We start from the raw sequence: 19,070 nt of genomic DNA on the forward strand, positions 1-19,070 counted from the left end.
CCAAGCGCAGGCAAAGAAGGGTTAAGAGTCACTAAGGCCTTATGGGAGAACAGCTGCTGCTTCTGCATACATGTGGGGGAGAAACATGTGGATCAAGCTGCCAAGGCTGCTCACAGTCTGCCCCTGCCCTTACCCAGTCTATAAGCAGCAGCATGGCAGCGGGGGAAGATTCCCAGTGCAGACCTGTCTGGATCCTGTTATGGAAATTGGGTGAGCCTAGAGGAGGTGCTGGGACGGGGCAGGAACTGGGCAGAGTGAGTGGTGTGACACTGAGCTCCGAGCTGTGTTGACCTCTGGGTGGTTGTCACACAACCTCCCTCCCTTCCTGCTCTGGTCCTCAAGGTAATAACACCCCTTCCTGCCACCCTTGAAGGGCACATGTGGGGACTCCACTTGGCCTCCTCTGCATAGGTCACGCTTAAGGTCATGTGAGAAACCCATACGGGACACTGCGTCACCCGTAAGATCAAGACAAACTTCGGGAGATAACAGCAGTCAGACCTAGCAAGGATCTTTTCCATTTGAGACCTCCAATCACCTACTGTCAACACCCGCCCCATCCCCATCAACTTCCCAAATGCCTGCTCCAGACCTGGGTGGTGCTAGGGCACAGGCCCTGACCTATTCTTCTCTGGGACTTCAGGGCGGCCACTGAAGTATGCCAGGCAGGCAGACAGGGCAGCAGGGAAGACACTCGTGTGGACTGGCTCTCTCCTGGTATCCATAAGGCCTATTGGAGGAAGAAGTCCCTAGTGGGTCCGGAGGCCGGGCAAGAGCCAGGAACCCCAGCCATCACAGGACAAGGCGGGATGTTTCTAGAGTGGAGTCTACAGAGGGCTCTGAGTGCCCTAGAAGGAGTGAGAGGGTATAGTGGGGCTGGGGAGACAGAGATGAAGATGGACGAGACAGAGAGCGAGTGAGAGACAGAGACAATGAGCCAAAGAAAGAGTCAGACAGTGGGACACAGAGCAGGGGGGAGGGACTGGGGGGGAGAGAGTAAAGTGTATCAGAGTCCAGTCCTCGGGGTGGGAGCCACAAAGGTAAGGCTGGAAGACAAGGGACCCCTTTGCTCAACAACAAGCCATTTACTCGGGAGGGCTTGGTGGGCCATTCCATCTATGTATGTATGTATGTATGTATGTATGTATGTATGTATGTTTGTATGTATGTATGCATGTATGTATGTATGTATGTATGTATGTATGTATTTTTTCAAGACAGTGTTTCTCTGTGTAGCCATGGGTATCTCAGAATTTGCACTGTAGATCAGGCTAGCCTTGAGCTCAGAGATCCGCCTGCCTCTGCCTCCCAAGTTTGGGGATTAAAGGTGTTTACCACCACCACCACCACCACCACCGTCACCACCACCGTCACCACCACCACCACCACCGTCACCACCACCACCGCCACCACCACCACCACCACCACCACCACCACCACCACCATCACCACCACCATCACTACCACCACCACCACCACCATCACCACCGCCGCCATCACCATCACCACCACCGCCACCACCATCACCACCACCGCCACCACCATCACCACCACCACCACCACCACCACCACCACCACCACCACCACCGTCACCACCACCGTCACCATCACCGCCGCCGCCGCCACCACCACCACCATCACCACCACCACCACCACCACCACCACCATCACCACCACCACCGTCACCACCACCACCGCCACCACCACCACCACCACCACCACCACCGTCACCACCACCATCACTACCACCACCACCACCACCATCACCACCGCCGCCATCACCATCACCACCACCGCCACCACCATCACCACCACCGCCACCACCATCACCACCACCACCACCATCACCATCACCACCACCACCATCCATTCCTCTTTTGTAGGATTTTCCCCCATCAAATTGTCTTTGGTCCAGAGTCAGGGTAAGAGATACCCTCCACAAGATTCCCTGTGACACCACACCAAGGATCTTCAAGGGTCCTTTCCTACGTCCTATCTTAGAACCCAAGGCTGGCACATGCCCTGAACTCACAATAGGAACAGGGAGTCACACTCCGGAAGCAGGCAAGTGTGGTACTGCTGATGGGCTAGGACAATACTCACAAGCTTATAGAGGCAGATGTCAGGCACAGGGGTCGCTCACCATGCCTCAGTTTCTCCTCTAAGAACTCCTTCTCTGAACAGGATAGAGACTACAGAGGAAATCATTGGTCCCCTGGGTATGTGTCTATGGTCAAGGAAGGAGCTGTGAGGAGTTGAGGGCTGAATAAGGAGATGAGGAGCTTCAGCCTATCCGGTCTGCTCCCACATCCCCATCACTCTTTGAGTCTTTCCACTCAGCATCCTGTCTACATGATGGAACAGAGACAGACAGACAACAGGTAGACAGAAGGATGGATGTATGTATGGATGTATATGTATGGACGGATGGATGGATGCACTGACGGATGGCGGATGGACAGACGGACGGATGGATGGGTGAATGGATGGATGGGTGGATGGAGGGATGGACAGACGGACAGATGGATAGACAGACGGACGGATGGGTGGGTGGGTGGACGGATGGACAGACGGATAGACGAACAGATGGATGGATGGATGGGTGGACGGATGGACGGATGGATGGGTGGATGGATGGATGGGTGGATGGATGGATGGGTGGATGGACGGATGGACAGACGGACAGACAGATGGATGGGTGGACGGATGGATGGATGGATGGGTGGATGGATAAATGGATGGTCAGAGGGATAGATGAATGGATGGATAGATGGACAGATATATGGTCAGAGGGATGAAAGGTCAGAGGGATGGGTGTATGTATGGATGGATACATGGATAGATGGATGGATAGTGGATAGATAGCTGCAGTCATAGATCGGGTGATGGAGCACAGAGGTAGGTGGGTGAGCGGATGGGTGGATAAGTGAACAGGAGGATTGATGGGTGGAGGGATGATGCAATAACGATTCTTGGCTTGTCAACGATCACGATGCATCAAGATCTGGGAAGAAGGACCCTCAGTTGAAGAATGCCTCGATCAGGTTGGCCTGTGGACGTGTCTGGCATTTTCTTGCTTGCTGATCGATGTAGCGGGGACCAGCCCACCATGAGTGGTACCACGGTGGCAACAAAGGTAGCTGAGTGTGGCCCTGGAAGTGAGTAATCCGCTTAGCGGCCCTCCCCCACCGGCTCGTTTCAAGCTCCTGCCTTGGTTTTCCTCACAGACGGACTGAGGCCTGAATTCTGATATAAACTCCTTCCTAGCCTGCCTTTGGTCATGGTGTTTATCACAGCCACAGAAGGCAAAGGAGGACAGATGGGTGGATGGACAGATGGGTGGATGGACAGATGGATGGTCCCTAGGCTCACTCCCTGTCAGTCTGTTCAGATGAGGCCGGATTCTATACCCTGGGTCATAGCTCCTGGCTCGATGACCAAGCAGAGGTCAGGACTTAGACTCCTCAAACCGTCTGAGAGCCTCAGTCTCCAGGAGTGCCAAGTTGTGTGACCCAGAACAAGAACACGAACTCACTGAGATGGAGATATCAGGGTAGGGATGTGGAGGGGTTGCTCAGTGGTTAGGCACCCCGGCTGCTCTTGCAGAGGACCAGGATTCAATTTCCAGCACCCACATACTGGCTGGCTCACAATTGTCTGGAACTCTTCTTCCAGAGGATCTGATGCCCTCTTCTGGCCTCTACGGGCATCAAACATGCGTGGGGTGAGGTGCACACAAATTCAGGCAGGTAAAAACATTTATGCACATAAAATAAATAAATCTTAAAAAAAAAAAAAAGAAAAAGGCTATTGAGACTTCCTCCAGGCCACAGAGAACCCAAAAAGCTGGAAGGTGTGTAGTGTGTAAGGTGTGTGTGTATGTGTGTGTGTGTGTGTGTGTGTGTGTGAGCAGAAAACAATCCTCAAACCTCTTCCTGTTGTGCCCCTGTCAGAGGGTGGAGGCCTGACTAGCTGGCCACAGGAGGAGGCCAAGCCTTCAGCTCACCTCCAGATAAATAAGCCCTGCAGACCCCAGGGTCTCCTCGCCCAGCCCCTGCTTGCCTGGCACAGATACAAGGGCACACACATGCAAACGCCTTTCTCTGAACACAAACTCTTTGTGGCTGCAGATATCTCTCCACCCTGCTCTGACCTGTGACCCCAGCTACACACTGCCCCTTCCTGGCCTCTGTGTCCTGATACGGGTTGAGAGCATGAATCCCTCATCAGTCAAAGATGGAGGAGCTGCGTTGGTTGTGCGAGGGCTGTGGGGTTGGGTGTGGACCAGGTCCTCCTGAGCCAATTTGGCCCCTGCTCCTGTGTCTGACCCCCACACTTCCTCCCTGCACCCCCTCTGGGGAGGGACCTTAATTAACATCTTCCTGTTCAGTTTCCAAAAACATATTTGGGAGGATTATTTTGCAAAGGAAATGTTTTTGAAAGAATCTTGTGTCCCGTTGTTCCAACCCAGGGAAGTGGGGGCAGCGGTCAGAGCAGGGACATTGAGTGGGGCTGTGGGGGGACCCCGACGTTCAGGTGAACAGATCTTATAGACTCCAGCCCTGAGCCCCCCTCAGAACAACCATCTACCTCACAAGAGGACAGGGTCTTGGGGTGACAGTAAGAAGGCTGGAAGCCAAAGATGGGAGGCAGACCGTGTGTGTGTGTGTGTGTGTGTGTGTACACGTATGTGTTTGTGAGTGTGAGAGTGCGTGTGTATATATGTGTGTATGTGTGTGAGGGTGTGTATGTGTGTTTGTGTGTGAGGGTGTGAGGGTGTGTTTGTGTGTGAGTGTGTGTGTATGAGTGTGTGTATACATGTGTACATATATGAGTGTGTATATGTGTGTATGTGTATATGTGTGTACACGTGTGTGTGAGTGTGTGTGTGTATGTGTGTGTGAGTGTGTGTATGTGTGTGTGAGTATGTGTGTGTGTATATATGTGTGTGAGTGTGTGTATGTGTGTGAATGAGTGTGTGTATGTGTGTGAGTGTGTGTATGTGTGTGAATGAGTGTGTGTATGTGTGTGAGTGTGTGTGTATATAAGTGTGTGTGTGGGGCAAATACTTGAACATGCTCCCACTGTGGCTCACAGACCTATCTTCCTCTTCCCTCTTCTGTTCCTAGAAAATGTCTTTGGGATCTGGGTCCACCCCACTCTGATAGTCCTTTGACCATGACTCTGACAGATGTCCTCCAAGACCTTGGGGACCTTTTCCTGTGTGGAGCCTTTGTCTGTCTGTCCAGCAGCTGGGACACCTTAAGTTTATGTTATCTTTCCCTTGAACTTGGTCTTTGGAAGACCTTTCGCCTACTGTCCAAGTTTCATATATGTATCCATCCTTCCTCCCTTCCTTTTCCCTCCTCCCTCCCTCCCTTCTCCCTTCTCCCTCCCTCCCTTCTCCCTTCTCCCTCCCTCCCTTCTCCCTCCTCCCTTCCTCCTCCCTCTTCCCTCCCTCCCTTCTCCCTCCTCCCTCCCTCCTCCCTCTTCCCTCCCTCCCTTCTCCCTCCTCCCTCCCTCCCTCCTCCCTCTTCCCTCCCTCCCTTCTCCCTCCTCCCTCTCTTCTCCCTTCTCCCTCCCTTCTCCCTCCTTCCTCCCTCTTCCCTCCCTCCCTTCTCCCTCCTCCCTCTCTTCTCCCTTCTCCCTCCCTTCTCCCTCCTTCCTCCCTCTTCCCTCCCTCCCTTCTCCCTCCTCCCTCCCTTCTCCCTCCTCCCTCCCTTCTCCCTCCTCCCTCCCTCCTCCCTCCCTCCCTTCTCCCTCCTCCCTCCCTCCTCCCTCTCTCCCTTCTCCCTCCTCCCTCCCTCCTCCCTCCTCCCTCCCTTCTCCCTCCTCTCTCCCTCCCTTCTTTCTCCTCCCTCCTCCCTCCTCCCTCCCTTCTCCCTCCTCCCTCCCTCTCTTCTCCCTCCTCCCTCCCTCTCTTCTCCCTCCTCCTTCCCTCTCTTCTCCCTCCTCCCTCCCTCTCTTCTCCCTCCTCCCTCCCTCCCTTCTCCCTCCTTTACTCTTTCCCTTCTTTTCTTTCTCTCTGTGTATATGTGCATATACGTACATGCAGGCGCCTGTGGAAGCCAGGAGAGGGCCCTGCAGCTGGAGTTACCCACCCGACGGTGTGTGTGTGTGTGTGTGTGTGTGTGTGTGTGTGCTGGGAACAGAACTTAGGTCCTTTGCATGAGCAACAAGAACTCAGAACCACTGAGCCGTCTCTCCAGCCTGCCTGCCTTCTTTTCGTAGGGTCTCATGTAGGTGGTTCTGAGGAGTGAACCAAGGCCTAGTGCATGCCAGACAAGCACTGTGCTAACTGAGCCACGGTCCCAGCCCCTCTCCTCTTCCCTACCACCTGCTTCGCCCGACTCCTTCTTACTCTGGTTCCTTTTAATTATTTCTCCCAAGGGCTGGAATTACAGGCATGAGCTGACTACTTCTTCCCCATCCCATCCCATCCTCCTCCTCCTCCTTCTTTTATTTTTGTTTTTGCAAGACACAGTTTCTCTGTGTAACCCTAGCTGTCTAGGAACTCACTCTGTGGACCAGGCTGGCCTTGAACTCACAAAGACTCACCAGACTCTGCCTCCCAAGCGCTGGGATTAAACGAATGTGCCACCCCTGCCCGGCTACCACCGTCCCCTCGTGTAGCCCAGGCTGGTCTCAAGAAAGATCACCCCCACCTCCCATATACTGGGGTTTTAAGCATGAACCACCACACTTGGGTTGTGTGGTGTTGGGGGTTGACCTTGGGCCCTGGTGCACGCTAAGCTACTCTACCCACTGAGCCCCCCCCCCCAGGGCCCTGTGCTCCTAGTTCCTATACTGAGAGTCAGTCACAATGCAACATGCCTACTGCCACAGACACAGGGTGTTGGTGTGTGGGAAGCACCAGCCAAGAACACGTCATATTGCCCTCCACTCTGAAAGAAATAACTGATTCCCTCATGAGGAGGTTCAGAAGACCCTGTGGACCCTGCCGGGACACCACCCATGAAGTCTGCAGACCACCCATCAGCTGTGGCCTCTCAGTTCTACCCCCACCACATGATCGTGTGTAACGTTTTGCTCACTAAAAACTTCTGTCACAGCCTATCACCTCCTGGCCCTTCTTGTCCCCTGTGAACCCTCCCTCCAAGTTGCAATCCAAAAGGTGTGTTTCATGAATGTTTGTTGAATGACTGAATGATGACTCAGTCATGGGCCTAAATTAGGATCACCTAACAAAAATCCTTTTCCTCAAAAGAGCATCCCTCATTTGCCGGGGACGTGGGTCAGTTGGTGGAATACTTGCCTGGCATGCAGGAAGCTCCGAGTTCCAGCCCAGACCCTTGCAAACAGGGTATGGTGGCCAGTGTTTACGATCCCAGCACTTGGGATGTAGAGACAGAAAGATCAGAAGCTCAAGGTAATCCTCAGCTACGCATGGTGAGTTCCGGGCTAGCCTTGGCTACACCAGACCTTCTCTCAATAAGAAGCACCTTCATTTCCTGCTTCCTATATGCCCATGACACTCGGCCCCAGATTCTCCTATGCCTCAGTTTCTACCCCATCCTGCCTTGTTAATCACAAGCCAGTCTCAGCTCTCCACTGGCCTCTGGCCCCCTCGAGCTGGGGAAAATTCCACAAGCTTTCTCCAGTGCTGGCTACTAAGAGCACATTTCTCAACCCCCTGGGGATCTGCTGAGGCAGGGGTGGGACAGTGGGTCAGAGCCTGCAGCCAGCTGGGGAAGTGGCGGACAAGTGTGAAGGGCACGAGGTTGGAGTTCTTCTGGCAACTTCTCTAGTCTATCTGGGCCTCAGTTTCCCCTTTGAGAAAAGAGAGGGGCTGGGGCTGCCCAGCCTGAGGGTTGTGCTTCCTTCCTGGTCTCTCCTCTTCTGTTCTCTTTTATTCTTGCCTGACTTTGCTTCTTCAAGTCTACCTATCTTTGTTAACACTGCTTTTCTTCTATGCCCCCACCCCTCCCCCACCCCGCCTTCTACCCTCCCCTACCCCATTCCTAAGATTGATCCTGGGGGCTCAGGCACAGAGCTTCATCCTCGGCCTTCTGTTTTCTCTTTATGTCGAGACTCACCATAAGTTGCCCAGGCTGGTATTGAACTCATGATCCTCCCACTTCAGCCTCCCATAGAGCTGGGATGGCAGGCTCCGGACATCACACCCTGCCATGTCTACTTTTTCTATCTGCTGCTTTCTCTTTGTCTCTGGTGGGCCCTCCTGTCCCCGGTTCCAGCCTTACCCGCCTCTTCAGTGTCCCGTGGGGCTCACCGCTCCTCCCCATCCCGCAGATGTCCTGGAACTGGTGTGAGGTTATTTTAGGAGCTGGTGGCTCCCCTGGGTCTTTCCCAAGCGCCTTGGCTGGGATGGAGCACATTGGAGGCCAGTCATCGCTGCCGGTCGGTCGGTCGGTCGGTCGAGGCTGATGGGAGTGTGGTTCAGGGACACCGCAGACTTCCTGGTGACAGAGGCTCAGGCAATGGCCACAGCCTGTCTCTAAGGATTCTCGGGAAGGGCTCATTCCCAACCACAGGTACAATATAAAACCTCACTCTCTTTTTATCTTTGTTATATTTTATTTTTTTGAGACGGGATCTTACGCACCTTAGGCTAGCCTAGCCTTGCTAGGTAGCCAAGGATGACCTTGAATTTCTTTTTCTTTTTCTTTTTTTAAAGATTTATTTATTGTTATGTATAAGCTCACTGTAGCTGTCTTCAGACACGCCAGAAAAAGCATCAGATCTCATTACGGATGGTTGTGAGCCACCATGTGGTTGCTGGGATTTGAACTCAGGATCTTCAGAAGTAGTCAGGGCTCCCAACCACTGAGCCATCTCTCCAGCCCGACTTTGTATTTCTAATTTCCTTCTTCTACCTTCCTGGTGCAGGAATAGGGGAGACTACCAATCCTGTCCAGTTTATGCAGTTTCGTGCACGCTGGGCAAGCCGTCTACCAACCGAGCCACAGCCCCAACCCTCCCTCTTTTCTGACAAAATATAACTGTTCCCCAGGGAGCTGTCGAACTCACAGTCCCTCCTGCCTCTGTCTCCTGCCTGCTGAGACTACAGATGTGAACCATCGCAACTGCCACAGAAAATTTTCTATTACCTATGTTTAAATCAAACAAAAAGAGCTGGGCTGTGGTGGCGCACACCTTTAATCCCAACACTTGAAGACAGAGGTAGGTGGATCACTGAGTTCGAGGCCAGTCCAGTCTCAGAGTGAGTTCCAGGACAGCCAGGGCTACACGGAAAAACCCTGTCTCGAAAATAATATTAATAAACACTGGTGGGAAACCAGGCAGTGGTGGTGCACACCTTTAATCACGGCACTTGGGAGACAGAGGCAGGCGGATTTCTGAGTTCAAGGCCAGCCTGGTCTACAGAGTGAGTTCCAGGACAGCCAGGGCTACACAGAGAAACCCTATCTCGGGGGAGGAGGGGGGAAGATTGGTGGGATGCTGGGGAGGCAGCTCTGTGGGTGACATGCTTGCTTTGCAAGCCTGTGGACCTGGGTTCGATTCCCTAGCGATCATGTAAAATCTCAGTGAGGCACACTTATCACCCCAGAGTATGGGGGTGGGTACTGACAGGTTCATGGAGCGCCAAGTTCCATAAGAGACCCTGCCTCCAAAACAAGAGGAAATCAAGCAAAAGCACCAGTAAGGCAGAATGACAAAGAAAGACACCTGATATTGGCAATCTCAGACCTCCATATGTATATGGGCATGCACACATGCACACACCACACACGTGGGCACACACACATGCACACACCACACACGTGGGCACACATGCACATATCACACATGTGGGCACACATGCACACACCACACACGTGGGCACACACACATGCACACACCACACATGTGGGCACACACACACACTTACATTTTTTTTTTTTTTAGTTTTATTTTGAGTGCACATAAGTGTTTTGCCTATGCACCGCATGCATGGCTGGTCCCTGCAGAGACCAGAAGAAGGCGTCAGATCCCCGGGAGCTGCAGTCATAGATGGTTTGTGGGCTGCCACGGTGGGTGCTGGGAATTGCACCGGGGTCCTCTGGAAGAGGAGTCAGTGCTTTAAACTGCTGAGCCAATCTCCACCGCTCTATCCCCACCCCCCACCCCCCACCCCTGACATTTTCTACATGCACAGGGTAAAACTTAATTATATGCTTCGTCTGACTCAGTGTGTCAAAACCTATCATTTAAACAGGGAATCAATATGAAAATCATTACAGGGATAATTACCAGCAGAGAGCAAGTACAGAAATCAGCGGGTGTTACTGGGACAATGCTGTTCATGCCTGTGTCGTGGGCTGATCTCAACTACCCTCCCTTTCCTACCCACTTCCTGTCCCCTCCCCAGCTCCCACCATTCCTAATGCTGCCCCCCACACCCTGTCTTTATACTTTTTGGGCTTTATGTTTTTTGAGGTTTCCATATTTGAAAGAAAACATGTAACACTTTTTTTAAATTTAAATTTATTTTTAGACAATGTTTCCTATAGCCAAGGCTGGCCTTGAACTTCTGATTCTCAGGTCCTACATAATAAAAAATAGGTGTAGCAATACGAGATGGTCGTCTCAGCACTTGGGAGGCTGAGGCACCAGGATCTCGGAGAGTTCAAGGCTACCTTGGACTAAAGAATGAGACTAATCATGTCTCAAAAAAGGGAGGAGGACTGGCTATGTAGCACAGGATAGACCCTTGCCTAGCATGCATGAAGCCCTGGGTGCCATCTCCAGCAGCCCACAAACCAAGCGCAGTGATGCACACCTCTAATCTCACACTCTGGAGGTGGAGGAGGTGGGATCAGGAGAGCAAGGGTATCCTTGGCTACATAGTGAGTTTGAGGGCAGCCTGGGCTTCAGTAAGACTCTGTCTCCGAAGGAAGAAAGGAAGGGATTATCAATATGCCTTTTGTCCTGATTTGGGAATCTAGTCTGTGTTATACACTCATATCTCCATGGAAGATTCCAGATGCTTAGTGGGTGTGCTCTGTCCATCTCTCCGTCTACAATACAAACTTACATGAACACTGCCTTCCCAGTGTCTATCCATGCAGGAGTGCAGCTGGTGCTCTATAAATGCCCTTGCAAGGCTGAGTGAGGTAGTGCGCATGTGCCACTCAAACATTTCAATCTCTCTTACATTTAAGGAAAAAAAAAAAGCAGGGCTTGGCTGTACCCACCTGTCACTCAGGAGCTGGGGGCGGGGCAGAGACAGGAATGTCACTGGGGCCTGGGGTTAGCATCTTAGCTCCAGGCTCAGTTAGAGATCCTGTCTCAAAGGATAAGGCAGGAAGAGACAGAAGGATACCTGAATCCTCTTCTGGTCTACCTAAGCATGCACACACACACATACACACACACACACACGCACACACACATCTTTAAAATAATACTCCTGTGTGTGGTGAGCCGTGTCCCTTCTGCCCCTCCCTGGTTTGGGGCCACAGAATCCCCACACTTACAGCTTTAGCACAGCATGAAAGGGATCCCTCCAGACACTTTATTGTCTAATTGTAGTTACAGCTCTTCCTTCCTCCAATCCAGTCCCCAGGTCTGTTTATAGCGCTGGCGCACCGGCAGTGTCCCTGGAGCCCAGCATGCATCTGGAGAAAATATCTGACTCCCTCAAGGTCAGATGTTAGTGGGCAGGCACGCTCTCGCCTGCACAGCTGGCCCTAACCCTGTCTGCCTCAGTGGCCTCCTCGGATTGTGTTTCTGTCCCAGACAACTCTCTGTGTGCCTGCCAGACCTCAAAGATGGCTTCTCCTTGGCTTGTTCCCTGTTGGCACTGGATCAATGTGGATGACTGGGAGGGAATCCCTTCTCCATCCTGGCCTCCAGCACTGTTCTCTCTTACAGTGTGCCATAACTAACTGGCTTGGGTAGCTGGGCATTTTCTTTGACTCGGCTCCTTACTGCCCCCTGGAGGCTGTTCGCAATGGCCTCTTCCTCCATCCATGAAAGGGAAGGTTCTTGTCCAGCAAGTTTGTGAACAGATAGGAACACTCTTTGATAACTGCAAAGTTAATGGGTCTCTGGCAAATGCTGACTGAGAAGTTTGGCCCAAAAACTGACAGATGTGGCCAAGAAAAGATGATTTCCCTTCATCCTGACCGGGAGTCTCCAACTTTCAATCCTCCTGCCTCAGGGCTGGGATTAGAGTTCCGTGCCGCCACACCCAGATTGTTGTTGGACCTGCCCATCACCTAATTCTTGGTCATTCTACAACACCCACCCGCAGTGCCTCCTCTTCCTGGAAGCCAATCCAGATACACCTCATCCCATGCTTCCAAGGGATATGTTTAGGGTGGGGACTCACGCATCCTGCTGGCTTCAAACCTTAGCTGTGTGTTTGTGCTCCTACATCCTTTTCCAGAATTATGGATCTTGGGGCCAATCCCACAGTCTGTCAGCTTCGGAGATGCATGCAAACCGCCCCGCAGGTAATCTGACAGAGAGCAAGCCTGGTCTACAATCCCGGCACTGAGGAGGCTGGGATAAGAGTATTGAAAGTCAGAGGCAAGCCTGGGCTATGTAGGGACATTCTTAAAAACAAACGAACAGGGGGAAAATGGATGAGACAAAAGGATGTGGGGGGAGGAAAAGCTAAAGGAAAGGGAAAGAGGAAGGAGAAAAGTGGAGGAGCTGTGGAAGAGTAGAAGAGGAAAAGGAGAGTTGGTGCTAGGCACTGGCCAGGGTCTGGCCAAGACGGCCGCCTACACCCCCACCCCCTCCCGTCCTCCTGCTTCAGAACCTTCAAAGAAAACAGCTCCAGGCCAAACCGCACATCCGGGTGGAGGTGGGTGGAGGTGGGTGGAGGTGGGTGGAGGTAGGAGCTGCGGGTGCTGCCTAAATGGCAGGTCTGGTATTCTCGGCCCTGAACCACCTCACCTGGCAACTGACCCCACTGGACAGCAAGCACAGAGGAGCCCTGCCCACTACACCATCCGGTCTCACAAGACTAGCCAAGCCAAGGCAGAGGCAGCCAGGGAAGGATCTGGGCTCCCTGACATTGGTGTTGGGGCCAAGGTGCCTCTTGGGTCTCTCCTTGGCCCATTCTGTCCCCTGAGCTGAAACCTGCTTGGGTCCCTGGGAACTGTCACAGCCTCCGGCTCCAGCCCTACCAGACACAAGTCCCAGCCACTCAGAGGGACGCAAGCATGGGTCTGTGTGACACTGTGGGACAAAGCTCAGTTGTGGGAGCACATACAATCTCTGTCAGAACAGCCTGGGGTTCCGAGGTTTCCCAGAGCTGTAGAGACTGGGGCTGGCTGTGGGCAGCTGCCAACTTTCCTCCAACACAGACCTCACAGCCAGAAGGGGGTGGCTGAGGCTCACAGAGGAATAAGACCCTTGGAAGCAGGCATCTTCGACCTCGTTGTCACAGGCAGCAAACCTGGGCCTCATGTCTCAACAGGTCTGGGGCTCCCCCGCCATCCCCAGGCCCCCCAGTTCCAAGCTGTGGCCTCCAGGCAGGTGTGCCCACACCGATCAATGTTCCTTTCATCCTTGGAAAGATGGAGGTGGAGCGGGCTAACCCAATTCCCCTGCCCACCCACACCTTCTCCCACCAAAGAGACAGGCGCAGGGGGCAGAGGTCAACATTAGCAACCCCAATGTGAGGTTAAGAAGCACAAAAGGGCCGGGCGGTGGTGGCGCACGCCTGTAATCCCAGCACTCTGGGAGGCAGAGGCAGGCGGATTTCTGGTCTACAGAGTGAGCTCCAGGACAGCCAGGGCTACACAGAGAAACCCTGTCTCGAAAAAAACAAATCCAAAAAAAAAAAAAAAAAAAACCCACAAAAACAACAACAACAACAAAAAAGAAGCACAGAAGGCTACTGGCTCAAGGTACCTGTTCTGCACTCCTGGTGACCCCCAACGGTGAACTCTGGCACCAACCAGCACTGGATTGCACATCTAGAGAGGTTTTGTTGTTGTTGGTGTTTTGTTTTGTTGGCTTTTTCGAGACAGGGTTTCTCTGTGTAGCCCTGGCTGTCCTGGAACTCACTCTGTAGACCAGGCTGGCCTCGAACTCAGAAATCCTCCTGCCTCTGCCTCCCAGAGTGCTGGGATTACAGGCATGCACCACCACTGCCCTGCGAAGAGGCACTTTCCTGATGGCACTAGTTCCCCAAAGGGACTGTCGCCATGTCCCTCTGGGCAGGTGAGTGTGTGGGGGCTACAGCCTCTGCACCCCGAGCAGCCAGCCAGGCAGATCCGGCCGGCTCACCCCACGGAACCTCTGTGGCCCCGGGCTGCCCTCTGCAGGCACAGACAACCCTGCCCTGCTAACGAACCATCTCTGTGTCCTGCTTGACCTCGGTACCCATACCCACCACTCCCGGCCAGGCTGTGTCCGTGCGTGCGCATGCGTGCAGGGGTTGGCTGAGGCTCCGCCCTGCCAGGGCCGGAAGAGGAGAAAAGGTGACACAAGTCTGTTACACGCTCATCCATAGCCTTTAGCCCCAAGGCTCTGAGCCCCCAGCCTGCCTACACTGTGACCCAGCTTCCCCCTTCGAAGAGTCCCAGAGGCCCCATAGCCGCCCCCACAGACTTGGGCTTCTCTCCTCCATCCTTGAGGTGGCCTCGAGAGCCCCAGTGGACCCTTCTCATTGGCTCGGCCTCAGAGGCAGCTGGCCAGGAGAGGCGTGGGGGTGTGGGAAAGGCCCTCCCTGTCTGTAGACTGGACACTGGAATGTGCTGAGAGAGTCAGGCCTAATCCCCATTCATCCCCTCGAGGCCACTGAGCCGCTGCAGTGGGGCAGCTCCGGGGTGGGGGGACTGCAACAGGGACACATTACCCAGTATGGTGGACAGTGGGTGGATGGTCAGACAGAGACCCTAAGGCCAGCCAGGGTTCCACAGAAGGGCATGCCTTCATCACTCGTTGAGACAGGTGGGTCAGATTGAGGCTCTGGAGTATGGGAGTTTGGGGGAACCCTGGTTATACCCTTCCTACAAAGATGGGAGACGTGTCTCCAGATGTGGGCAAGACCCTGAAGAGTCGTGGTGGCAGAGCCAGACAGACCTGTCGAAGTACATTAAGAGGACCAGTGTATCTCCTGAGGATGAAGCCGGGACAAGAGTTCTGCCACTAAGCCATGTGTGTGTGTGTGTGTGTGTGTGTGTGTGTGTGTGTGTGTGTGTGTGCGCGCGCGCGCGCGCCGAGCCCCCTCTCTAGCAGGGGTAGCCTGAGGGGAGAGGGAAAATGGGACACAGAGATCCATGTGACCCAAACAAGGACCCCAGAGGTGGGGCTCCTGTGCCCCGCCCAGCGGGCTCTGCTATATCTCCAGCTGCCTCACCGTCCCCAGTGACTGAGGACAATGGCATTGCAGGTGGGTAAGATCGGCAGCCCAGGGAGCTCGCAGATGCTGGAGAAGGAAGGGTGGGGGCATCCGGCGGGCCACCTACTCCTCACTGTAGAGCCGGGGACCATGTATAGCTTCTCTTCAGACCCCACCCCCCAAGCAGAGAGGCTGTGGGGGTAAAGTTGGAGCACTGCATCCAGAGCAACACGGAGGTGGGGGCCTCGGGTGGGTGGGGGCCGGTGTCCCTGAATAAATAGAGCGCTTGGAGGGGAGGTAGGAGGTTACAGCCCTCTGGGTCTCTGTCCCCTGGGTTTTGTCTTCAGTTTGAAGCCTTCTGTGCAGGGGGCCTGGCCCCTGGCTGGAGCCTGACTGTACAGGGACATGCAGATGCCGGAGAAGACAAGTAAGAGTCTCCCTCCCTGGGGCCAGGGTAAGGACCCTCCAGCCTCGCCGGACCCTGACCACACACCCCCTGCCCACAGGTTTGAGATCAACTTCCTAACAGACGCGGGAGACATCGCCTTCCATGTTAAACCTCGATTCTCCAGCGCCACAGTGGTGGGCAATGCCTTCCAAGGAGGGCGATGGGGGCAGGAGGAGGTGTCCAGCGTGTTCCCGCTGACCCTGGGGGAGCCCTTTGAGGTGATGGGGCCTGTGGGAGGAGGACTAGGTAGGGGTGGGGCACTCCGGGCCTGTGAAGAAGGGGACTATGGAGGATATGCCCGTGGGTTGGTTCACCCTGCTGGGCCTCAGTGGCCTCCTTTTCCTCGGTTTCTGAGTATGTTCACAGGTGCTTGTCTCTCTGGCTACCAACCACCCTCTCTCGGAGAGAAGAGAGATCCCCAGCTGGGAACTCAGGGTCAGGTGGTCCATACTGTGCTTTGCCAAGTAGCCAGTGCTATGTTTTATAAGACACAGCGGCTTACTGCGGCAGGAGGGAGCACCTTGGCCGGCCTGGCCAATATGTTCCCCTGAAGAATCACCATCATGCGAAAGAATCACCTCTACCTCCTTGAATACAACGAGGTTTATTGTGGGGAAAGGAAGATGACTCGGAAAGGAGGTGGAGGCAGAGAAAGGGGGCAAGGAAGGGCAGAAAGAGAGAGGAGAGAGGAGGAGACTGGCCGGGAACACATGGAGAAGAGAGAGAGAAGAGAGACAGAGATAGAGACAGAGACAGAGACAGAGAGGCCCAGCTGAATAGTCCTGGCTCAGACTTGGCAGACAGAACTGCAAGTAGATGCTAGGTGGGTGGAGCCTGGAGAGATTGCTGACAGCGAGGATGGCCTCTCAGGTTGGGGCCCAGCGACACCCCTACTTTCCCTTCCCCTCAGATGGAGGTGAGTGCAGACGCAGAACACTTCCACATTTACGCCCAGGAACAAAAAGTGCTCCAGTTCCCACATCGGCACCGACCGCTGGCCACCATCACCAGAGTGCGAGTGCTCAGTGACCATCGGCTGGCCCAGGTGGAGCTGGCCAAGCGGAGCCTGAGCTGGGGGTAACGCGCCCCCCGCCGTGTCCTCCCACACCCTTTACTCGGGATTCCTACCCACCCGCTCCCTGGGTAACCATCGTATGTTGTCCCCCTCTTCTGGCCTCGCACAGCTGTTTCCCACCCTCACCCCCAGTTGTCCACATCTGGTCAGAGCCAGCAGAGCTAAAACCGGAACCTTGGATTCTTGCAGGGATGGGGGCTACTGAGCAGACCGACCACACGGCCTACAAGAGTCAGCCTTGGCCCTTCTGTATCCCCTGCCACCTGGAGCCACGCACTACGCACTAGAGCTGCTGGGAAGTTGAGGCTTTGTGTGAACCCCTAACTTTACCTTCAATAAAACATGAGCAGGTTACAGTCCTGGCTGCTGTGGAGGTGGGGACAATCTGTGGGGCCGTGATTGCCACAGATGTACCTGCCCGGGCAATGGGCTTCCTGAGACCAATGCCCCAGGCACTGCCCAGTCCCTCCCCTGGCCCCCAAGACCCTGGCTGGAGTCTGAGGTTGTATTCAAAGGGCACTCGCTCTCTATCACACACATGACCCTATCGTGGAGTGGAACATGGTGGACAGGAGACTGGTGGAGTCTTCAGTCCCTTTTGACACAGGGCTCTGTCTGGCTCCGTCTAAGACATCTTTTCAGAAGCCCCGAGGCTTCCTGGAAACTTCCTCCTCCCCCTGCTTCCCATCGGAGTCCCTCCCATTTCCTCCGGTCCCACCTGGAAGGGAGACGTGCTTCTGTCCCTGTAGTCTTCTGTGTGCGTGCATGCGTGTGTGCATGTGTGTACGTGCGTGCGTGCGTGCGTGTGTGTGTGTGTGTGTGTGTACAGGCACAGGGCAGTGGGAGAGAGGGAGGGAGGACCCTGAGGACCACTGACAGGAACTGGACTCAGCCTTCAGCCTCCTGCCTCGGAAGAGCCTTCCGAGCACTGCCCAGGTGCTCCCTGGGTCAGGCACGGCTGCCACAGAGGCTCGCTGATAGTTTCCTATGAGCGCAGGTGCACGCACCGGAACCCGGCCTACGGCTTCCTCTAACACTGTCTGACTTACTGCTTTGAGAAAGGATTTCTCACTAAACGGGAAGCTTGCTCTTTGGGCTAAGCTCCCTTACCAGCGAGCTCTGGAGGTCCATCTGTCTCTGCCCTGCTGCACTGAGGCTGTAGCCAGGGACAGCTTTTTATGTTGGCGCTGGGATTTGAACTCAGGTCTTCATGCTTGCAGAGCAATTGCTCTTAACCACTCTGTCATCCCCCAAATTATCTCTTTGTTCTTTTGAAGTGTCTGTCTGTCTGTCTGTCTGTCTGTCTGTCTGTCTGCCATCTATCCATTTAATCATGTAGCTGCCATCTGTAAATTGTCACAGCTATCTATTAGTATCTATCTTTTCTCTTCTTTCTTTCGTTCTTCCTTCTTCTCCTTCTCCATCTCCTTCTCCTTCTCCATCTCCTTCTCCTTCTCCTTCTCCATCTCCTTCTCCTTCTCCTTCTCCTTCTCCTTCTCCTTCTCCTTCTCCTTCTCCTTCTCCTCCTCTTTCTTCTTTTTTTGAGGCACGGTTTCTCTGTGTAGCCCTGGCTGTCCTGGAACTCTCTCTGTAAACCAAGCTGGCCTTGAACTCACAGAACTCACAGAAATCCGCCTGTCTCTGCCTCTCAGAGTGCTCGGATTAACGGTGTGCATCATCACCGCTCAACTTATTTATCTATCATGTTTTTACCTCCTATTATTTATCATCTATATCTATTGTCTATATCCGTCATCTTCCTATAAATCTATTGTTTATGCTTGTCTATTGACCTGTCTGTCTGTCTATCTATCTACCTGTCCATACTTTCCACTGAGCCCCACTCTGCCTCAGGGCTTCCTTACAGCCACAGAAGACACTGGGTGGGAATGTGACCTTTGCAGGTTCATGTAAAGAAAATATTTGGTCAGAACTTTCAGGCACGGAGCAGAGAGTGAAGCCACTTTGGAATGGTAGTCCAGGTTGAGTCTGAGCCCTGGTTTATTGTACAGGAAACCCCAGGCCTCTGTCAGAGTGAGATCGCAGAACCCAAGCCCCACAGAGTGCTGTAAACTGAATTGTGTCAATTCAGGTCTGAAAGGGACAGCTACACTCAGAGGGACAGTACTCTCCAAGGCAGCCCTTCTCAAGCTGTGCGTTGAGACCCCCACTAGGGGGCTGAAAGACCTTTTCACAGGGGTCACATATCAGATACCCTACATATCAGATACTTACAGTAGCAAGATTACAGTTATGAAGTA

The 19,070-nt window shown here is 53.8% G+C and overlaps 1 protein-coding gene across 1 annotated transcript; it reads left to right on the top strand.

Moving 5' to 3' along the window:
* The first annotated feature begins 15,325 nt into the window (after window positions 1–15,325).
* On the top strand, window positions 15,326–17,096 carry Grifin (galectin-related inter-fiber protein). The gene is made up of 5 exons (XM_052167615.1): window positions 15,326–15,387; window positions 15,588–15,713; window positions 15,793–15,952; window positions 16,645–16,811; window positions 16,919–17,096. The coding sequence occupies exons 1-5, from the start codon at window positions 15,326–15,328 to the stop codon at window positions 17,094–17,096; spliced, it is 693 nt and encodes a 230-aa protein (XP_052023575.1).
* The last annotated feature ends 1,974 nt before the right edge of the window (window positions 17,097–19,070 follow it).

The sequence above is a fragment of the Apodemus sylvaticus genome, chromosome 22, assembly GCF_947179515.1.
Source record: "Apodemus sylvaticus chromosome 22, mApoSyl1.1, whole genome shotgun sequence".
NCBI lineage: Eukaryota > Metazoa > Chordata > Mammalia > Rodentia > Muridae > Apodemus > Apodemus sylvaticus.

Bases quoted from the DNA above. Each gene is read 5' to 3' on its own strand.
- Grifin (XM_052167615.1), top strand. From the start codon at position 15,326: ATGGCATTGCAGGTGGGTAAGATCGGCAGCCCAGGGAGCTCGCAGATG. The intron at 15,714-15,792 runs GTAAGAGTCTCC...CCCTGCCCACAG, and splicing joins GCAGATGCCGGAGAAGACAA to GTTTGAGATCAACTTCCTAA. The intron at 16,812-16,918 runs GTAACGCGCCCC...GGCCTCGCACAG, and splicing joins AAGCGGAGCCTGAGCTGGGG to CTGTTTCCCACCCTCACCCC.